Consider the following 21,869-nt stretch of genomic DNA (forward strand, 5'->3'; position numbering starts at 1 on the left):
GTAGGAAATACAAAGCACAAAATGCAACGGTAGCAATAAATCCAAACACAACATTTTAAACCAGCTATACTGCAATTTAAACAAAGCAAGAATCCAAATATATTGGTCATAAATAGACCTATCCAAGAATGTCCTTTGCAGCAATGATGCATGAAAAATTGGAAATACTCTAAATGTCTATCAACGGGGGATGGATAACCATGTTGAGTGTATTTGTACGATGGAATAGTACATTGCAGTTAAAAATGAGTCAAGTAAAGCTACATGTATAAGGTCAATAAATCTCAAAAACCAACATTGAACAAAAGAGATCAGAAGGATATATATAGAGAACAATACAGTTTATATAAAGTTTTAAAACCTGCACAAAACAGTACTCTCTGTTGTTTAGGGGTGTATACAAATGAGGCAAAAATGTAAACACAGCCAAGCATAGGCTAAGTACACTTGGAAGGAGAGGGGTAACATTGGAGAGAGGTACACTGGAGGCTTCACATGTCTGTTGTGGTCCATTTCTTAGGAACAGCAGAAGCAGAGATGACAAAAATTAAGATTTGACCAAGATGAATGGTGGATACATGTTTTAAAAAAATATTCTCTGCATGTTTCTGTTGGCCTGAAATATTTCATGATAGAAAAATATTTTTAAATGCCTTCCTCCTCTATTCCCCAGGGGCCTCAAACACATTATAAACAAACACCCTCTTCTTCCACAGCCCCTTGGGTCTAGGTAGGTTGAACTTCTATAATATCGGCCCCTTCGTCTCTTCCAGACTGTATTTGCTCACCAGCAAAGTAACCAGAATGCCCTCCCATAACAATGTTGGGGGCTCAGAGCGTGACTTGGGTAAAGAAAGGAGAAGTGTATAGACACAGGGCAGAAGAGCCTGGCGGTGTGGGAGGGGAGAGAAAGAAATCTTGACTAGGAATCATGGGCTGGGAGACTTAAGTAGGGAAGAGGGCTGGAACATTAGCCTGACACTGGACCTCTTGGCAGGAAACCTTAAGGCCGTAAACACCATGTTGCTCAATGTGAGGGCTGTGCCTATCACCTGCTGTCATCCCCAAACCAGTAGGCCGGGTTCAACAATTCATTAGAGGTTTTCCCCAATACGTCAAGGTAACTTTCAGGTCAGAGGAAGAGATGACCCAGGTTTCTCAGGAGAGCTCCTGCCGGGCCTGGGCCCTGGTCCCCGTCTCTGTTGCTGCTCCCAGAACTTACTAGTTAGTCATCGTCAGCACCCACCTGCACCCAGGTGAGCCAGGTCAGCTGGGTCCCTCTGACCAGCCCCCGCCCTCGCCTGTCCCCTCCACCTCTGCCGTTCCGCACAGCCCGCCCGGCCGCCCGTGGAGATTGCATTGCCTGGATGACGGATGGCCACTCACTCGCTGCAGGCGGTCATATAGGGCAGGCCAAGCCTGTGTGTTTCCCAGGGGCCCGGCCCTGCCTGGGATCAGATACTGCGCACTGGCCACTACGGCTTGGAAGCAAGCCCTCCTCCTTCCCCACCGCACAGTCTGCTCGTACCTGACTCCCTCTTGCAGAATTGCCATTCGAGACAGGATAATCCCTCACCTAAGGGTGAGGAAGGATGAGGAGAGGAGGCAGCCCTAGACCTTGCTTCCGCTGGGACACCTGTCACCGTCTGATGTGCCCTTGCCCGGGCCACCCTTTCCGAAGCCAGGTGAGCTGTGGGTCACTTTCCATCCAGCACAGAAGTTGAGGGAGTGGCTCATGTCTTAGAGCTCACATCTTGTCTGCTCTTGGGAACCGTTTCCCCAGCGCTCTTCTTGGTTGAAGAAGTCACAGAGGTAGTCAGATCAATCTAAAAACTGATGCTCTTCTACGAGCTGGATATTAAAAGTCCCTTGGACTTTGTTCATTCTTGCTAAACTTGTGCCTCAGTTTTCTCATCAGAAAAGTGGGAGTATACTGTCTGTACTCAAAAGAGCTTTGTATCATGATGAATACATGGCATCAATATTAGGACTAAAACAAGTTTAAAATTTTTGATTTATTTACTCCCTCTCTGCTTCCAAAAGGGATTTGAGTGCATCTATTAAAGAGAAGACATTACGTAATAAAACATCCGTCATTTTTGAGCTTGAATAGTTTTCCCTGAGGCACCTCTTCCCGAAGCCTGTTCCGGTGGGACTGTGTGCACTTCCTCTTTTTCTAGAATCCCTTACTAGTTTCTCCAACCAATGTTTTGAAATACAGTAACTCAGTTTTGTATTTATATACCAAAAATTTGTGCTTCAGGACTTTCCTTTGTATAAATGGTTCAGTTCAGTCCCTTAAACAAAGGAACAATGACTATTGCTTCTCCCCGCTCTGACCACGGATTATACAGAGGCGGTGATTCAGTTTAGACACCAGCGTCACAACGTGCTGATAGAACACAAGGCCCAGAAAAAGATATCCTTAAATACCTCAGAATTTGTGAAAAGGCCAGGTACTATAAAAGGAGGATACTAGGGCTGTCATGACTAGTTGGAAATAAAATCTGCATAAAGTCATCACAGAATCAGCCTTAGAAGATCTCCTTGCTGATGGATCCGATTTGCTTTGGGAGTAGATGCCTTCTAGAACTTTTATTCGCTGTGTATCAGTGCATACGTGCGTGCGTGTAGAGAAATTTTTTTATTCTCCTAACCCCCATTTTAAATAAGGCCCACTATAGTATTTCTCAGGAACCATAGTCTTGCTAGAGCTTTGTACTCCTATAAAGCCATTCGAGAAGGATCCTGTGCCAATAGGGGCTCTGCCCTGGGGTGCTTGCTTTGTGTTCAGCGGCCAATCTAGTGTTTTTCAGAGTGTGGTCTGTAGACCACCTGCATCAGGATCACCTGGGATATTCTTTTCAAGCACATTCCTGGGCCATGCCTCAGACCTGCTAAATAAAAACCTCTATAGTCAAGGCCCAGGAGTCTGTAACAAGCTCCATGTGAATCCTTACGCCCCTGAGGGTGCAGAACTCCTGCCCTGGCCATGTCCCTGGGCTCATTCACCTGTCCTTCTAGTGGACGCCTTGAGCCCTTTGAGCCTCAGAGGGGGTTCTGGGTGGGGGGGTGGGGAGCAGTGGACCCACAGACAAGACTTGGAGTCCTTTCTTTCCTGCCTCTTCTGCACTCAGACAGCAGGGCGGCCCCCCAGTTTTATCTTGGGAATGAGCATATGATTTCAGTTGAACAAAAGATTTGATACTAAAAAAACAAAAAGTTGAGAATCATTGTCTTTGATTACAACAGAGTTAGAACCATTTAACGGCTAAAACTGTGGGTTGCAGTCTCAAAGGCCTGCAGGTAACTAAACTTACATGAGTGAGGATTCGGGGCAGTGTGCTACCGCTTGAGGAGGAAGTCAGGTATTGCCATGAGAAAAGGTAATCCTAGTGTGTGCAGATCTCCTGAGTTTTCCGGAGAAGCTGGAAATCGGGGATTGCACGTGGAGTCTGGGTTTTTACGGGACGTGAGATTTGGATGTGAGGGGCACGGTGGCTAAGAGTATAATAGACTCCGGAGCCAGTCCTCCTGAGTTTGAATCCCGGCTCCGCCTCCTAGCTGTGTGACGTTAGGCAAGTTACCTAACCCCTCTGCGTCAGTTTCCTTATCTGTACAACAGGGATAATAATAGGACCTGCCTTCTAGGATTGGGTTGAAGATTAAATGAGTTGATACACCTAAAGTGCTTTAACCAGTGCTGGACACATAGCAAGTGGCCTTGTTTAGTTATATCTGTGTCGCCACAATGCCCACAGCACTGTAGGTCTTACGTGATGCTCTGTAGGCTAATAGTTGGCAACCTCTGACTTAAAGCCATTCTTTCTGCAGATGGATCATAAGTAGGATGGCCGGGTAATTTATCATCTAAACCGGGACGCTTTGGAGAGAGAAAAGAAGGCTCTATGACTATTTATTCTGGATGACAGGTGACCACTGGACTGTCCCGGCAAGCTGACCCTGATCCTAAGTGCCACCTTTGTATATGAAAATCCAACAAGTGGCTTATAGCTGCGAACTGCTCAGTAAGTGCCAGGTTGAGCACGTGAGCTCGACATGAGGCATCTCCTGTGATCTTCACAGCAGTCCTAGGAGGTGGATACTAGGAGGTGGTGAGGAAACTGAGGCAAAGAGAGGTTAAGAATTTATCTAAAGCCACACTGGGGTGGAGCCAGGCGGGCTCCAGAGCCTTAGGCTTACCTGTACCATTCTCTCCAGCCGGTGCAAAGCAGTGGTAAGAATGTTGAACCCTTTGCAGAGGGATAGCTGAGACCCAGCCTGGCGTGGCTCTGGGCTCAACCACCACTCAGCACGCAGGTCTGTGCTGGGTGCGCAAGAGGGTGCCTGCTGCCTTTGGGGCCAGTATTTCACAGCGTCACCGCGTGTAACAAGGAGCTGTGGACATGGGGATTAAATACCAGGCTGGTGCCCAGTGCATTTCATCAGGTCGCTGCAGCCTGTTCTAGGGTGGCTTACGAGTCTCAGGTTAAGTTGCGGCTGGTGAAAGTCGATCCTGCCTAAAAGTCAGCTGCCCAAACCTGACACCGCCTTGGCTGGTGTGTCAGCCAGACCCACAAACTAAAAGGATAGCTGAGGACACGGTCCCAGGGAACCCTCTGAAAGGAGAAACAGAACCCAAATGAGGGGGGCCTGCGAGTAGCTCAGCTTTTCAGAGGGCCGGGTGTGGCCCTCTAAGTGAGCATAAGGAATGATCTGCCGTCATGAGAAGTGTTGATGCTGGGGTTAAAAGAAGAGTTTGAAAACCCCAAACATGATATTCCGGCATAGACACCCCTGGGAGTGTTCCAGTGGCAATGAAGAAAACGTGTTTTCATAAAAACAGAGGGAAACATGATGTTAAAGATATTCTCTTCAAACAAGGGTGGCAGGATGTTGGTAATTGTTGGAGCACAGTGATGGATACATAGATGGTCACTGTACTCTTCTCTTTTAAAAAACTTCCAGATGTTCCAAATAGTTTTAATGTTCAGAAATTCACTTTAGAGAAAAGAGAATACTCTAGCATAAAGGTGAATACAGAACGCTTTGAATCTCGAGTGTCCTTGCCCGGAAGATAAGAATGGCTGGAGGGTCGGCAGCAAGGAGGACCAGGTGTCTGTTGGGCCAAGACTGGGAGGAGACCCTAGGCTCCGAGGGGCGCTTTCCTTTCCATCTGCTTCGCTGATAGCATACCTTAAAATATGTCTAATATTAAGATCTTGGGGGCATAAAATACTCACCACGTTGTCAGTGACAGAGTGATTTCTGCCTCTGACCAGTGTTATTGATCACTCTTGACACAAATGGAAATGCCCAAGTGGGAGGTAGGACTCAAATACATTCTATTCATCCCTCTACCTTGGTTTCTCCATCTGTAAAGTCACGAATATGAATGATCGTTTCCTATGGAAATCATATGTGTTCTCAGCTACAGAGCAGATGTCAGATCTAAATGAAGGTTAATCTCTAACAAGGACCTACTGTAGAGCACAAGGAACTCTGCACAATGTTATGTGGCAGCCTGGATGGGAGGGGAGTTTGGGGGAGAATGGATACCTGTGTATGTACGGCTGAGTTGCTTTGCTGTGCACCCGAAACTATCACAACATTGTTAATCGGCTATACCCCAATATAAAATAAAGAGTTAAAAATAAGTAAATTAATGAAGGTTAATCTAGGAAACTTGTCAAGAATCCAAAGCCTTCCCATTCAGTATTTCATTGTATTCTTAAAAATTAAATGCTCCCAGTAATTGTATTAGTTAGGGGTGTTTCTGATGAGGGCAGAGACACCAGCTCTGGCCAGCTTAAGCAAACAGGGAATTTATTAGGAGGAGCCTGGGACATCTCAGAGAACTGAAGAACCTATCTAATAATCAGGACTTGGTAAAGTTTGTGCACGTTCTCTGGTGCAGCCCCCTGGCTCTCATCTCTGGCCTCTTTTTTTTTTTTTTTTTTTTCTTTTGCGGTACACGGGTCTCTCACTGTTGTGGCCTCTCCCGTTGTGGAGCACAGGCTCCGGACGCGCAGGCTCAGCGGCCATGGCTCACGGGCCCAGCCGTTCCACGGCATGTGGGATCTTCCCGGACCGGGACACGAACCCGTGTCCGCTGCATCGGCAGGCGGACTCTCAACCACTGCACCACCAGGGAAGCCCTATCTCTGGCCTCTTAATCCCACATTTCAGATTCCTGGGGAGAGAGAACCTGATTCGCTCCGGGGGGAGAGAGTCGAGTCTGGTGCCCAAGGGGGAAGGGTTATATAGTACTAACCTGGTCATGGGTTATGTGTCAACCACTCCCCCCAACCCCGCCACCAAGTAGAATTTTTTTGTGTGCTAGGAAGCCACCCCTATAACCATAATATTGGTTTATTCTATGCTGTTACCTCCCCCATAGCTACAAAGGGCGAAGGACTGTGTGATCTTGGAAAGGCCATCTGGCTGTAATTGACGCCTGAGTCTGGCCAGAACCAACCCACTCTCTCAGGCTTGAGTCAAGAGGTTCCATCATAGGGCTTCCTTGGTGGCTCAGTAGTTGAGAATCCGCCTGCCAATGCAGGGGACACGGGTTCGTGCCCCGGTCCGGGAAGATCCCACATGCCGCAGAACGGCTGGGCCCATGAGCCATGGCCGCTGAGCCTGCGCGTCCGGAGCCTGTGCTCCGCAACGGGAGAGCCCACAACAGTGAGAGGCCCGTGTACCGCAAAAAAGCCTGAGTACAGGAATGCCTGTCAAAGATGGTCCTGTCTATTGGGAGCCCAGGGGGCATTTTTGTCACATGGGTTGTAAATCTTGAGTTTTATTTGGGATCCTCAGTCCTTTCAGAGGGACTGTGTACTGAAAACATCTGTCTCTCCCCAACCCCAAGGAGGAAAAAAACGGATGAGGGAAGGCAGCCCTGAGAACAGAGTTTCCCCAGGTTCTCAAACATGAACTGCTCCCAGGTAACCCTCCTTTCACTGTCCAGCAACAGGCTGGAGGGCTCCTTCTCTTTCATCTTTTAATCAAGGAGGGAAAGCAGCATTTCAGCTGAGCAGATGAGAGGTTGGGAAAGAGAAAAAATTAATTGCTCAGTTCACTGGTAAATATCAAGCCAGGGTCCGGGCCAAAGGGAGAGGTTGAGTAGCCAGAGAAAAGGCCAAATCTGCAGAGATAAGGTGGGCGAGGGCTGGACTGGAGCTTGGGAAGCAAGGCCTGTACAGCCTCACGGAGGACAAGGCTGGGAGGTTATGCCTCTAGTGTATTTTTCCTGCATACCTGTTGCCCTGGGGCAAGGCAGGGCGGGGAAGGAAGCAGTTGCCTGACTAGGCTGTGGCCCATGGCATTTGGTAGGAGAGTGGAATGTATGACTTTGCTCTGCTTCCGCAGGACTTTTGTGTGATGGTGTAAGGTTTTGGCAGTGCACTCTGAGCCCTGACCAGGGGGAGGGTAGGAGCTGAAATCCAGCTCACACTTCACTCAACGGGCTGTGAGCTCACGAAGCTGCAGAGATGCCGTGTGGGCCGTGGGCTGGTGAGCTGCTCCTTAGGCTTCACCTTAGATCTGGTCCCTGATGAGGCTCTGTGTATGAGAACATTGGTCCCTTTTCTTGGGCCAGTTGGCATGGCCAGTTGGCATGCGATTCCAGGCTGGTAGCTAGATAGAATTTTTTTTTAATGTGCTTAAGATTAAAGAAGTCAAATAAGGTGATACCTGTGAATGCCATTTGCAGTCAGAGGCATCCTTGAAAGAAGGGAAGGAAGTATTTGTCCCCAGCCAGGGAGCCATTCTGGAGGAGGAAGGAATATCCGACATGATGGGGGCTCACATGGGAGCACGTTCCATGCCAGGCACGTGGCAGGGCACTGCCTGCAGCCCAGTGCTGAGAGGAGAGGGAGATCTGGGAGAGGAGCCTGAAAACAACAGTGAGGGTGAGGATGCCTCAGGAAGAATGATGGTGGTACTGCCCCGGCTCCCCGGGTGCCCTACACAGGGAGAAAGACCTAGGCTTTTCCTCACTCAGGAGAGAGGACAGCAGCTCTAGGCTCTTCACCTGCCCAAGAAATTCAGGATAAGGGAGCCGAGGGCTGCCATGGCAATCTTTACCCTGACATCCTTGAGCCCCTCGAGATGGGCAGTTTGAGCCTGGCCTGCGTGTAGCATCTGCACAATTCACATGCATTGCCTTGATGCCATGTTCACAGTAGGGACACTGCACCTAGATCTCCCCTTCCTCTCTGGTTGAGCAGATGCAGGAGCTGGAGCAGAGGCTGCTGGAGGCAGAGCAGAGAGCAGAGGACGCGGAGACCCAGGTAACCGGGGAGGGGATGGCAGGAGTGTGCAGCGGAAATGACCATTGGCCTTTCCTGACCCTTTCCATGGTCACACATGGACACGTCACACCGATAAGCCTCTTACAGGGACGAGGAAAACCAGCAGTCATGCGTTAGACCTTCTGAACAAATGAAGGTGCCTGGGGCTTTCTGTGGGCATGAAGGAATCTTTGGGTAAGGGTCAGTGCAGTGAGCAGGTGAGTGGCTTCGTCCAAATAGGCTAGGTTATGCTGAGTAACCAATGAAGTCTGATGTGTCTGCAGTTGATCACATTTAGTTCTCACTCATGGTACCTCTCCATTGAGGGTAAGCCAGGGATTCTGCTTCGCACGGTGATTCAGGGGTCCAAGGTAATGGAGCTGCCCATCTTCCAGCGGAACCAGCTAGAACATGCAGCCTCCTTGGTTGCCGTGGCAGGGAAAGAGAGCTGGGTCCTTGTGCGCCAGCTCTTAAATACTTCAGCCCAGAAATGACTGCGTCATTCCACTCAGGCCCATTGGCTGCAGTGAATTCCATGGCCATCTAACTCCAAGAGCGCTGGAAAGTATCGGGAAGTTCACGGACATTCAGTGGGCAGCATATGTCTCTGCCACAGTGAAGCTGGAGCATCTCCTCTCCAGGGCTGTTTGACCTGCCCAGCTTGTCCCTACTGGGGCCCCCAGAGTTAGATGGCCCTACACCCTGCTATTCCTTCCTTGTCAATTCCTTCTTTTGCCCAGATGAGGCTTAATAAGTGGTCATTGAATTAATTGGCCCCAACTGCCCTGGGTATGGGCTCTGCCTGAGAGTCACAGATGGGGGCATCAGGAAGCATCCCATCCCATCCCATCCCATCCCATCCCATCCCATCCCATCCCATCCCATCCCATCCCATCCCATGCTGGAGGCCATTTCACACACCGTACCCCAACCCTATGAGACAATTGGTACTTTTCAGGTGGGTGTGATGGAAGAGAAGGTGAAATTGTCCAATCTGAAGAATGTGGACTCAGCAGGCAGCCTGCACCGGAAGTACCAAGAATTGCTGAACGCCATGCAGGGCAAAGACGAACTCATCGGCCGGCTGGAGGCACAGTTGGAGAAGCAGGTAAGTGCCAGTGCCCCCCTGCAGCACCTGCACCAGCTGCCCACGGCTCCTTGAGCAGAGCCCCTCTGCTTGGGCCGCCGGTGGTGGGGACTCTCTCCCTCACGAGACTGTTCTTTCTCGTGGAGATGTATTGGAAGGTGCGTGAAGAGCCAGGCATGGGGATATGGTGGGAAAGGGACCTTGGAGGCTGACTCATCTGGGTTGAACCCCCCTTTAGCACCAGTGAGCAAATTACTTAAGTCGCTGATTCTCGTTTTACGCATCTGTAAAATGGGGGTTGTAGTACGTCATAGGGCTGTCGGCAGAATGAACTCAGGGAACCTGGGTACAGTATCAGACCTGAGGTCGGTGTTTGGTAAGGAGAGCTTTTCCTTTTCCACCCTGGTCTTGTGCCCTGCCAACCTGTGGGACACATAGTAGCAGAGCAGCACAGAGCTGGACCATCAGCCTTGGCCAACTGCCCAGCCAAAGTTTCTCAATGAACCTGAGTAGACAGAGACCAAAGTTGCCACCTCCTCTGAAAAGCGCATAGGAGCCCAGGAGAGGCCACTGCCCAGTATTCCAGCCACAGTCAGCATCTTTGTTCTGGAGAGGACATCTGGAACACCCCCCTGCCAGTCCCCTAGGCCCAGCTTCCCCTTCACAATCCCATTAACTTCATCCTAATTCTGTCCCTTCCCTCTGCCATTGGTCTTACCTACCCAGCTTTTCCCTGGTGCCAGAGCTCCATTGTTTCCAACAGAAAACCTCACAGCATGGCCAACTTGCAATTTTCCACATGTGTACTCTCCATGGAGGTCCCAGCTAATCCTGCTGGTGCCTTCCCACTATCATAGGCACATTCGTAATCATTCATCAACAGTCCCTGAACATTTCCTTTGTGGGACGTACCTCCCACAATGTGTGGGGCACCATGTGTTCCTGAAAAATCATGGGAAAATATCAATAGAATGTTGACACATGGAATCTCTCATCAATTTCCTATTGATTTTATTTTATTTTTAATTAATTTATTTTTAGTTTTGGCTGCATTGGGTCTTCGTTGCTGCACGTGGGCTTCCTCTAGTTGCAGCAAGTGGGGGCTACCCTTCGTTGTGGTGTGCGGGCTTCTCATTGCAGTGGCTTCTCTTGTTGCAGAGCAGGGGCTCTAGGCCTGCAGGCTCAGTCGCTGTGGCTCGCAGACTCTAGAGCACAGCCTCAGCCGTTGTGGTGCACGGGCTTAGTTGCTCCATGGCACGTGGGATCTTCCTGGACCAGGGCTCAAACCCGTGTCGCCTGCATTGGCAGGCGGATTCTTAACCACTGCGCCACCAGGGAAGCCCTCCCATTGATATTAGATACCTATCTTCTCTGTTGAGTGGTTCATAGTTAGAAGTGGCAGCACCTGGGTATTGGTGGGCAAAATGATTCCTGCTAAAGCTTACTTAGGTCAGGAAAAAAAATCATTTTACAATAATAATAGGTCCAGATCAGAAGAGAGAGAATGCTGTTTTGCAAGTCAGTAGACCTGGTTTTAGCCCCAGCCGTGGCACAAACTGACAGAGGCAAGTCATTTCACCCTCTGGGCTTCAGTTTCCACAGCCACATAAATATCAGGGTATCAAACTAGGTCAGGGGTCAGCAGACTGTTTTTGCGAAGGTCCAGGTAGTAAATATTTTTGGCTTTGCAGGCCACGTGGTCTCTGTTGCAGCTAGCCAACTCTGCTGCTGTAGCCTGGAAGTGGCCTTAGACAATACAGAAATGAATGGGCAGGGCTGTTCAGGGAGGGACCAGGTGGAAGGCGGGATTTGGCCTGTGGCCCGTCTGCAAACCCCTAGATAACCTTACCGGTTCGCCAGCTCTCAAATACTGAGTCAGACATTTCCATATGCCCATCTCATTTCCACAGACTCCCTTGTTGGGAGCTCATGTCCATCATCTTACAACTTCGAGGCAGTTTTTCCCTAGAAGTGTAACCAAAGTCGTTACTGCTGGTCTCTAAACAACTGAGAGTACACCAGTTGTCTCCATGCTTTTTACTTATTTATTTTTGAACAAATTTATTTATTTATTTATGGCTGCCTTGGGTCTTTGTTGCTGCGGGCGGGCTTTCTCTAGTTGCAGCGAGCGGGGGCTACTCTTTGTTGCGGTGCACAGGCTTCTCATTGTGGTGGCCTCTCCTGTTGCGGAGCACGGGCTCTAGGCGCACAGGCTTCAGTAGTTGTGGCATGCGGCCTCAATAGTTGTGGCTTGCAGGCTCTAGAGCACAGGCTCAGTAGTTGCGGTGCACGGGCATAGTTGCTCCACGGCATGTGGGAATCTTCCTGGACCAGGTCTGGAACCCATGTCCCCTGCATTGGCAGGCGGATTCTTAACCACTCTGCCACCAGCAAAGTCCCTCCATGCCTTTTAGAGCAGGGAACTAGTACTCGTTCTAGAACTTGTTGATTACCTGTGCCTCAGGCACTGTGCGGTGCACTTTCTGTCCCTTCATCCTCAAGATGGTCCAGAGGGGACATGTATCTTCGCCCATTTTAGAGATGCCATCACCAGAGGCTGATGTGGCCTTCCCAGTGCCCCACAGCAAATAAGCCTCAGAGGCAGAGCCAAATCCCCAAAGCCTGTATTTTGTTTTCTCCTAGGCTGCTATTCTTTAGATACAAACCTCGCTTTTGAGTCATTTTACAGCGGTCGCTCGGTATCCACAGGGGATTGGTTCCAGGACACCCCACAGATACCGAGATCCGTGGATGCTCAGGTCCATTATATAAAAGGGCATAGGACAGTCAGCCCTCCATATCCGCAGAATTAGGTCCGCGGTTGGTGGAATCTGCAGATGCCGAACCCACCAATAGGGAGGGCCGACTGTGCTTCACCCCGTTATATCAATATAATGAACTTGAGCATCTGCAGATCTTGGTATCTGCTGGGCGTCCTGAAACCAATATCCCTGTAGATACCGAGGGATCACTGTATACTGTTGATTGTTTTGAGGGAGTTGTACTCATGTGCTAATTTACCTTTATTTTTTAACTGTAAAGGTAATACATGCTTATAGTAAAAAATACAAAAAGACCAAAAGGGTATAAAATGACATTTTTCCTCCATCCCCATCCTTCATTTTCATTCCTCACCACTAACCACTGTTCATTGTGACCATTTCCTGTATATCAGAGCAGTGTTCCATTTTCATTTTGTTTATTTAGCCAAGCCCTTATTTGTGGACTCTTAGGTTATTTCCAGTTTTGAGTTTTTTTGTTTTTGTTGCTTTATCAAATAATAATGCAATCAACGATTCCTAAGCAGTGGGTTTGTTAGCTCAGTGGTATGGACATTTAAAATGTTGACAAATATTATCAAGTTTTTCCCCAAAAAGGCTTTGCCAATTTGTATGAGGTGGGCTGTTTTCCAACACCCTTGACAATTTAGGGTTATATCAAACTTTTAAATTGTGTTAGTCTGGTAGAGGAAAATGATGTGTCACTTTTATTTGCATTTTAAAAATAATAATAAAGATTGCACAGCTTTTCATGGGTTTCTTTCCCTTTATTTGCTGTTGATTTCCTATTTATATCTTTTGCATATATTTATTGGTTTGTTCACGTCAAATTATCCCTTTTGTATGTAAGTCATTTGTGTTGCAAATCATCTCCCAATTGGTCTTTTCATTTTGTTTAAGGGCATCTTTTTTTTTTTTTTTGGTCATATAGTAATTTATAGAGATGATATAGATTTATTAGTCTTTTCTTTCATGGCTATTTGGGATTTGTATTATGCTTAGGAAGGCCTTTCCCACTTTAAGAATATTTTCTAAGAATTCATAAATGAATGTATTTTTTCCTATCGGCCAACCTCCATCCAGTCCCTTAATATTTCTTCTCAGGGCCTCCCACCTCCAATTATTCACTAAAACGGTGACCACCGTGACGAACTAAAGGCCCTCTCTCTCTTGCAGAAGAAGATGAGAACTGAGGAAGCAAAAATCGTTCAAGAAAAAGCTGCAAAGATCAAGGAATGGGTGACCCTGAAGTTAGCAGAGGTGAGTGAGAGCTTATCTTGGGAAGCCTGCGAGGACCTGCGTGGGGTTGCGCCTGTCCCTCTGCGTTTTTCTGCCTCTATCTGTTTCTGGGGCCTTGCCTGCTTTTCATTTTGTTAACCGCTTGTCTCTCATTCAGCTTAAACACTGAGACACTTCACTTCACTTTTCCCTTCCTGTTGTCAGAGCTGGGTTTCCCTAGAGCTCCTGGTTTGCTTTGTGTCTGGGGAGAAGGAATGAGTCTCACTTCTGAGGAGTCCCATCAGTTTCCTTCTGAGAAGCACACACAGTCCTTACCATCCACCCTCTGTCCTCTCCATTCTTTTTAACTTTTTTTTTTTTTTGGTGCTCAAATATACATAAAATATACCATTTGAGCTGTTTTTGAAGTGTACAATGCAGTGGCATTAAGTACATTCACAGTGTTGTGTACCCATCACCACTACCTCCAAAACTTTTCCCACCCCAAACAAACTCCATCCCCATTGAACACTAACTCCCCATTGTCTCTCCCCCCAGTCCCTGGTAACCTCTATTCTCCTTTCCACCTCTGTCCATCCGTTTTCGTAGCTCATCACTTGCTGCAGCTTTATTTAGGAAACTCAGGACTAGAAGCTACAGCGCTGCTAGCAAAAAACCAAAAAACAACCTCTTTCTAAACAGAAGGAAGGGGAATTGAAGTTTGGAGAAGGGTGAACACTCACTCCTGACACAAGTGGCTCACACCTGCAGGGGGTAGCGGCTCATTTTGCCTCCTGTCCTTTCTGTGGACACACATCTCAGGTCACCTGCTAGACTACAAGCCCTTGGGGACAGAGCTGATGCCTATAACCTGCATCTTCCACAGCCCTGATCTCTTGCTGAAAGCTCAATGAAAGTGTGTTGGCTTTCCAATGAGAATGGGTACTAGACAGCCTATTAACAGGACCTGGCATATCGGCTGGAGACAATGGAAGAACAGGTTTTTTTTGTTTGTTTGTTTTTGTTTGTTTGTTTGTTTTGCGGTACACGGGCCTCTCACTGTTGTGGCCTCTCCCTTTGCGGAGCACAAGCTCCGGATGCGCAGGCTCAGCGGCCATGGCTCACAGACCCAGCCGCTTCGCGGCATGTGGGATCTTCCTGGACCGGGGCACGAACCCATGTCCCCTGCATCGGCAGGCGGACTCTCAACCACTGCGCCACCAGGAAAGCCCTTTTTTATTTTATTTAATTTATTTTTTATTTTTATTTTTTTTTAAGAACAGTTATTTTTTGCTCCTAGGTGAATAAGAGGTCAAAGTTACTTTTATCAGGTTGAAACAAGAAAAAAAAGTATGTTTTGTCAGGGAAGATAACGAGGAATTAAGAGCCTGTGGATTATGACATAGTGAAATGATATGGTGAGAATAAAACATCAAACAATGAAAAATCTGGGTCCTAGAGCTCAGGATAAAAATCATTAGAGTAATTGGAAAAGAAGAATGTAATTAACCAATATTTGTTAAACGCTTGCAATGCATCGAGTTCTAAGGCAGGCATTTTAAACATAGATACTGATTTACTCTCAATGACAACTTTGTGGAATGATTACTGCCATCTTCAATTTACCAATTAGTAAACTGAGACAAAAAAAAATACAAGCAAGTTGCTACTGTGATAAAAGTAATTTTTATAGGTTGTATATTGTTCCCGACTCCTTTCCAGTAGAAGGGTAATATATCCCTGCCCCTTGCCATAAGATACGCTATGCCTCCCTGAGGAAGGAATATGCTTCTGCAGATCATGGACATCATGCTTGTTTATATGACTTGCTCTAGACATATATGTAAACTATATTCAATTAGAAACTTCAAGAACAATCACACGGGGACTTCCCTGGTGGCACCGTAGTTAAGAACCCACCTCCCAATGCAGGGGACACGGGTTCGAGCCCTGATCCGGGAAGATCGCACGTGCCGCGGAGCAACTAAGCCCGTGCACCACAACTACTGAGGCTGCACTCTAGAGCCCGCGAGCCACAACTACTGAGCCCACATGCCACAACTACTGAAGCCTGCGTGTCTAGAGCCCATGCTCCACAACAAGAGAAGCCACTGCAATGAGAAGCCCATGCACCGCAACAAAGAGTAGCCCCTGCTCGCCACAACTAGAGAAAGCCCGCGAACAGCAACGAAGACCCAATGTAGCCAAAAATAAATAAATAAAATTTATTAAAATAAACCCCCAAAAACCTAGAAAAGAAAGCACAGGGGCCGCCAAATGGAATTCTTTCCCATCTACAACCAGGTAGCGCAGAGAGAAGGAGGAGATCAGGGCTCCCAGGAGAGTCGGCAGTGGACTGGGGGGCACCACGGGTTCTTTTGTGTAGATATGATCGTTAAGAAGGATTTTAATCTTATTTTGAATTATATGTCTGAATGTGTGGGCTGAGTATTTATTCTCAATCTTCATTTTTCTTTTTGTCTAGCTTGAGATGGAGAATCAGCACCTGAAAAGCTGTAATCAGCACCTGGTGGAGCAGGTGGGAGCCCTTCAACGTGCACTAGAAGGTAAGCGGGCCAGCATGTGCGGGAGTCGGGGGAGTGGGGTGTGTGTGTGTGTGTGCGCGTGCGCATGTGCATGGGGCTGAATTGAGGGAGCTCTTAACATGCCTATTTTTGTCCCAACCACAGCTCTTCAGATGGCACCTTCGGGGAAGCTGCTGGTGGCCCCCCAGGGAACCACAGAGCAGGATTGTGTCCCTGCAGGACCAGGAGCCCAGCCAGTGGGGCAGGACGGTGGTGCTCAGGCCCAGGGTGCCCTGAAGGCAGCTATGCCCGTACCTTCTCCAGGTGCTCTGCAGAGCAAGGACTCTGTTCCTAAAGCAGGAAGCCCCTTGGAGGATTCTAGTTCCAGTATGGTCCACCCTGGAGAAATATCAGAGGCCGAGACCCTTCCACTTCATCTGGGAGGACAGGGCTCTCCTGGCCAGCTGTGCCTGAAGCCTTGCACCCCCAGGCATGGTTTGGCTTCCTGGGGTGAAGGCCTGGTCACTGCTCAGGGAGGGACGCTCCCCAGGACGAAGACCTCTGCCAGGGAAGGCGGCCCCGGCTGCAGCCTGACTCTGCCGAAGGTGCGGGCTCCCAGCACCCACCGGGACAGCATCCAGCTGGCCAAGCGGCACCACAGCCAGCCCCAGGCGGGCCCTGCGCACTTCGACCACGTGGTGAGCATTGAGATTGGGACACTCTCAGCCCTCCACTCCTCCAGCCTTCCCAAGGTGGAGGCTGGCCCTGAGCTCCGGGAGGAACCGGAGAAGATGGAGATGGACGAGCAATCCCCAGCGGGGAAGATGGAGGAAGTGGATTTGGGGAACAAACCACCTACACCCCCCCTGCACCGGTTTCCATCCTGGGTAAGAGGCCCCCTGGGGACAGGACAGAGGGGCCGGGCTGATGGTGCGAACGCTGTGGGGCACAGCCATGTGCTGAGCATGGGACAAGGCTGTCACCCTCACCTCCTCTGGGCGGTGGGTACCCCGGGGCCTGTCCAGACTACTCCGCCCATAAGGGGTGAAGCCAGGATTTCCGATTGGACGGCGGCCGGCTGTTTCCTGAGCAGGCGCTCACCACGGGCCACAGCCAAGCTGGGGGCTCGGTGCCCATTTTCTCGTGTAGTCTTCCTGACTCTCCGTGGAGGTACAGTGTGGTGGCTAAGAGCACGGGTCCCAGGGTCAAACCAGGAGGTCCCAAGATCAAACTGTGTGAGCCAGGGCAAGCTGCTAAACCTCTGTGCCTCAATTTCCCTCTCTGTAAAATGGGGATAATAGTACCTGCTTTAGAGGGTTGCCCTGAGGATTAAGTGTGTTAATACGTATTTGGTGAGTAGTTGCAGCAGTGGTTCACAACACGTGGAGAGGCTGTTGGAAACGACAAGGGCCAGGCCAGGGTGGAACACTTTCAGAATCATCCCTCCTCTTGTTCCTTGTTGTCTTGTAAATCCAGGTGTGCTGAAATCCTAAAGCAGAGGCAGGCAGTGAGGGAGCATTCGGCAAGGGATGTGGCAAGAGGGCTCAGGTCCTTCCGGTCCCCGAGACAGGATCGCTCTTGTTACCTTAGGGAACCACAGTGGCCCGAGAACCCAACCTCTCTTCTTAGGTGGGACCAGCTGGGCAGTAGCCATGTGGGGAAGATCAAGACTGAGAATTGGGAGAAGGACATTTCTCAGTCTGAGGGAGTCAGATGGACTTACTTGCTGAGTTAGAGTTCCTTTGTTGATCCTCAAAACAACCATGTGAGTTAGGCATTAGATAAGCTTTTGTAAAACACTCCTGCATTTGTTGAACCTAAACCCCTCAAGCTTCACACTTCTCATTCTCTCTGTGAAGTTAGAGGCCTGTCCATGGTGGAATTCCACTACCACTACTGGCAGGAATAATCGTTTTTATGGCTAATTTTACCACATGGACCCAATTTATCTGCCCTACATAAGCACGGAATTCCCTGCCCCAGCCCAGTGCCTGCCCCTCCCCCCAAATTCCTCCTTGCTGCCTCCCATCTCTTCCCTTCCCTTGCCTCCAGTCACCTCCGCCTCTCATCCCAGCCCTCGCCAGCCCCTCCCTCTCTCCCCCAGGTGCCCCAGCACTGCTGCTCCCCTCTGGGGTGACCCGGATAGCATCCACCTTCCTTCCTGCCCCAGCCTAGCCCAGCTACCTCCTCGAGCTGGGCAGGCCTTCCCCCGTCCTTGTGACTCACCTCTCACCTGAAGAGGCCTTTGTTTTCCCTTTACCTTGAGTGAAAAAGAGATATGGAGGAGGATAGGTGGGGCCTCTGGGTTGTTTGGGAGTGATCCAAACCTAAGAAAAGCTTCCCAGGCCTGTGGGCCTGCTTCAGACCCAGGGGACCCCGAGGGGCGAGGGAAGAGTTGAGGGTGGGAGTTCGCATTGATGTGTCGTCTACGGCGGGGTTCAGGGGTCTGGGTGAGCCAGGACTTTGAGCCTGAAGCCTAACCATGATGTGACATTGTTACTGTAGGAAAAAAATGTGTCCCAGTTTCCAAACAACTGGCTTCCAAACAAAAGGGCACGCACATCCTTGCCATGGGGCTCGGACGCCCTCGTTACCAACCCCCCAACTTCAAGGGCTGTAAGATGGGGAAGATTCAGAGAAAACATCCCAGTTCCCTCTTCTCCTGAACTTCCTTGCCCCAAGGGAGGGGTGGCAGCAAGAGAGGGAATAAATATCGCCTGCAGGGCACTGACCGTGCTCTCAGTGTTAGCTGTTTATGTTAATAGTTTCATTTGATTGTCACAACAGCCTGAAAGGTGAGTATTATTACCCCCATCTTAGGTCCAGAAATGATGTTAACTTGTCCCAGATCCCCCCGCCGGTCACTGGCTAAGCGTGGATGTGGACCCAGGTCTGCCCGCCTCCAAAGCCAGAGGCCGGTGTGGACACGGGGGTGGTGAACCCTGACCCCTTGTGACCTCCCGTTCCAGGAGAGCCGGATCTACGCTGTGGCCACGTCAGGCATGCGGCTGTCCGAAGTGTCTGCTAGAAGTAATGCCACCTGCTGCGGTGAGTCCCAAGTGAACTGCCCGTGGTGGGCAGGGTGGGCGTGCGGGGAGGAGAAGACTCGGAGAAACACCCAGGGCCAGGTCACCTGCAGCCCATTCCCTCCCACAGCAGGTGAGGTTCAGGTGAAAGCACGTGGCCCCGGCTCCCTTGGAGAGAGAGGGAAGCTGCACAGGTTCAGCTCATCACCTGCCTGTGGGTGGGAGTGGGCGGGAACAGAGCTGTAGCCAATTACAGAGCTGGAAGGGACTTTGGAGGCAGGGCGCTCCAGCCTGGCTGCCCACCTGCACCAGCTTCCCTTCTGCAGTGCAAGGGCTATGGCCGAGGAGCCCCCGGTGCCTTGATTTAGATAACCCCCTGAAGGAGCCGCATCCCCACCTGAGGGCGGCTCCTGAGTCGCCGGCCGCCCAGTCCCCACAGTGACGCGAGTGCCCCATAGTCACACGGCTTGTAACTCACCTTGGCAAGAGTGGGGCTGCAGAAGACCTTGGCCCTCGTCCTGAGATCTGTCCCCGGTCTGTCTCCGGAGTGCTGTTTCAGGGAATGCTGTCTGCACAGATCTCTCTCCTCCTCGCTCTGCTCAGGTCTCTGCCTCCCCCACCCCGCTTCCTGGTTTTTGCCACCTGAGTGAGTCTCATCCCTCTTTCCTGCCCCTCCAGCCTCAAGCCCTCCAGCCCTTGCATCCCCTGGGCCTTTCTCTGGCCTGGTCTGCAAGAACATCACCGTGCCGGTCTACACAGCCTTGAAGGGGGTAAGAAGCTGCTGTCCGAGGACGGGGTGTCCCCGCCCAGCACCCACTGCCCCACCACCGTGTCGGCAGGCAGTGGCTGGCGTGGGTCTCCAGGGGCAGGCGTCTGCGCACACGTAACTCTGGGCAGGGTGCTCAGCCCCCCATATATCTATTTATTTTGTTCATCTTTATTAGGTTTTTTAAAAAACTCTTTATTTTTTTCTTCCCATTTTATTGAGATATAATTCACATACAGCACTGCATAAGTTTAAGGTGTGCAGTATAATGATTTGACTTACATACATCATGAAACGATTACCACAATAAGTTTAGTGAACATCCAGCATCTCATATAGATAGAAAATTCAAGAAATAGAAAAAAACCTTTTCCTTGTGATGAGAACTCTTAGGATTTACTCGTAACAACTTTCATGTATTAACATGCAGCAGCGTTAGTTAGATTTATCATATTCTGCATCACATACCTAGGACTTATTGATCTTATAACTAGAAGCTTGTACCTTTTGACCACCTTTATCCAATTCCCCCTCCTCCCCCACCTCAGTAACCACAAATCTGATCTCTTTTTCTCTGAGTCTGTTTCTTTGTTTTTGAAGTATAATTGACCTACAACACTATGTTAGTTCCTGGTGCACAACACAGTGATTCAATATCTTTATTAGGTTTTCATTAGAAAAATTCTGCATTTACAAAAATGTGAATCAGTATGATTATGGGCAAAGTAAAAAGTTAAAGGTTAAACCAATGCCTGCTCTGCGTCTCCTCCTCATCTTGTCACATGTCTATCCCGGAGGCCAGTGGGGCTCCTTCCAGAACTTTTCATGTATTATGTCATATATTCCCATATGTATTCCCATAACATCTCTACATATTTTTTAACAAAAATCAGATATAGCTGCAACATGATGTTTTCGTATACTTTTTGGTCTGCTTTTTTTTTTTTTCCTACTGAAACCTTTTATTCTGAATTTGTTGGTGCTTAAGGAAAACAGCTTTGCCCATAATTCACTGTGTCCTGGACTTACGACACCAACTTGTATTTAGCCAATTAGGAACGAGACCAAACTGCATTCTTCTTATGTCTGTTCAGTTGATAAATGGCACTTAAATGATTTCTTTCATATAGTCTTTAACAAGAACTCATAAGTCGCATTAATTATGCCCCAAGAGATGAGGGACCGATGGTAACTCAGATGGGCACCTCTGAAAAGATTTGTCAGTTTCCTGTCCTGTTCTAGCCAGATTTTTTGGAAAACTTTAGGGAAAGACTGAAATTCCCCACCAATCTGAGATTGCCTGCGAGTTCTTACAACATTAACTGGAAAAGAAAAGATTCCCAGCATGTTTTTTGAGATCGTAACAGTAATATTTTGTAAAACTTTTTGTAGAAGGATAAAAAGCCAAAAGTGAAATTTCCTCTTACATTGCTTTTCCCTAATTCCTAACCCCAGAGGCAGCTCTCACTGATGGTTTGGTGTTTATTCTGTAATGCCCTCTGATGCATTTACAAATGCATCTACAAATTTACTCTCTCTTACGCACACGCACACGCAAAGAGGATGATGTCATACACGTCAGTCTACCCCTTGCTTGTCCACCCAGCCATGTGTCAGGTCTTCCTGCCCCACCTCCACGCACAGCACAGCTCTGCCTCCCCTTTTAGGACTTCCCAGTACCCCTTGGTATAGATGCCCCATAACTACCTTAACTTGTCCTCCCCTGATTCACAATGTAGGTCATGTCTCTATTTTTCTGTAAAATCAGTGTTGCAATGAACATCACCATGCAAATACATCTCTGTGCACTTATATATGCATATTTCTGTAGGACAGAGTTCTAGAGGTGGAATTGAGGGGCAGATAATATGCATGTTTTAAATTTTGACAGGTAGTGCCAAATTACCTTCTAAAAAGATTTTATATAAATCTTTTATATAAAATAGAGTACCCTTTTCCACACAGTTTCCCCAATATTGAAGTGATCGGTCTTTTTAAATTTTTGCCATGATCTCTCGATTTGTCATCCCCACCCACTTTTAAAGCTCCTGTCTCACACTGGGCCCCGTGGCATGGTTTTCTGGCCCCCTAGTGGCAGGGAGCAAGGTGTTCAGCACTGGTGGGGCAGCTTCACTGGGGACCACAGAGGATGATGGTGTGTGAGGGAGAGAGA

At 48.9% G+C, this 21,869-nt stretch overlaps 1 protein-coding gene across 1 annotated transcript in view; it reads left to right on the forward strand.

Moving 5' to 3' along the window:
* Positions 1–21,869, forward strand: part of PLEKHH1 (pleckstrin homology, MyTH4 and FERM domain containing H1) — a 51,850-nt gene that overhangs the window by 12,404 nt on the left and 17,577 nt on the right. The window contains exons 3-9 of the mRNA XM_030855303.3: positions 8,232–8,294; positions 9,253–9,402; positions 13,338–13,421; positions 15,865–15,946; positions 16,070–16,791; positions 18,874–18,952; positions 19,609–19,700. Of these exons, the coding sequence (XP_030711163.2) occupies positions 8,232–8,294; positions 9,253–9,402; positions 13,338–13,421; positions 15,865–15,946; positions 16,070–16,791; positions 18,874–18,952; positions 19,609–19,700 (1,272 nt within the window). The remainder of the gene's footprint in view (positions 1–8,231; positions 8,295–9,252; positions 9,403–13,337; positions 13,422–15,864; positions 15,947–16,069; positions 16,792–18,873; positions 18,953–19,608; positions 19,701–21,869) is intronic.

The sequence above is a fragment of the Globicephala melas genome, chromosome 2 (assembly GCF_963455315.2).
Source record: "Globicephala melas chromosome 2, mGloMel1.2, whole genome shotgun sequence".
Classification (NCBI taxonomy): Eukaryota; Metazoa; Chordata; class Mammalia; order Artiodactyla; family Delphinidae; genus Globicephala; species Globicephala melas.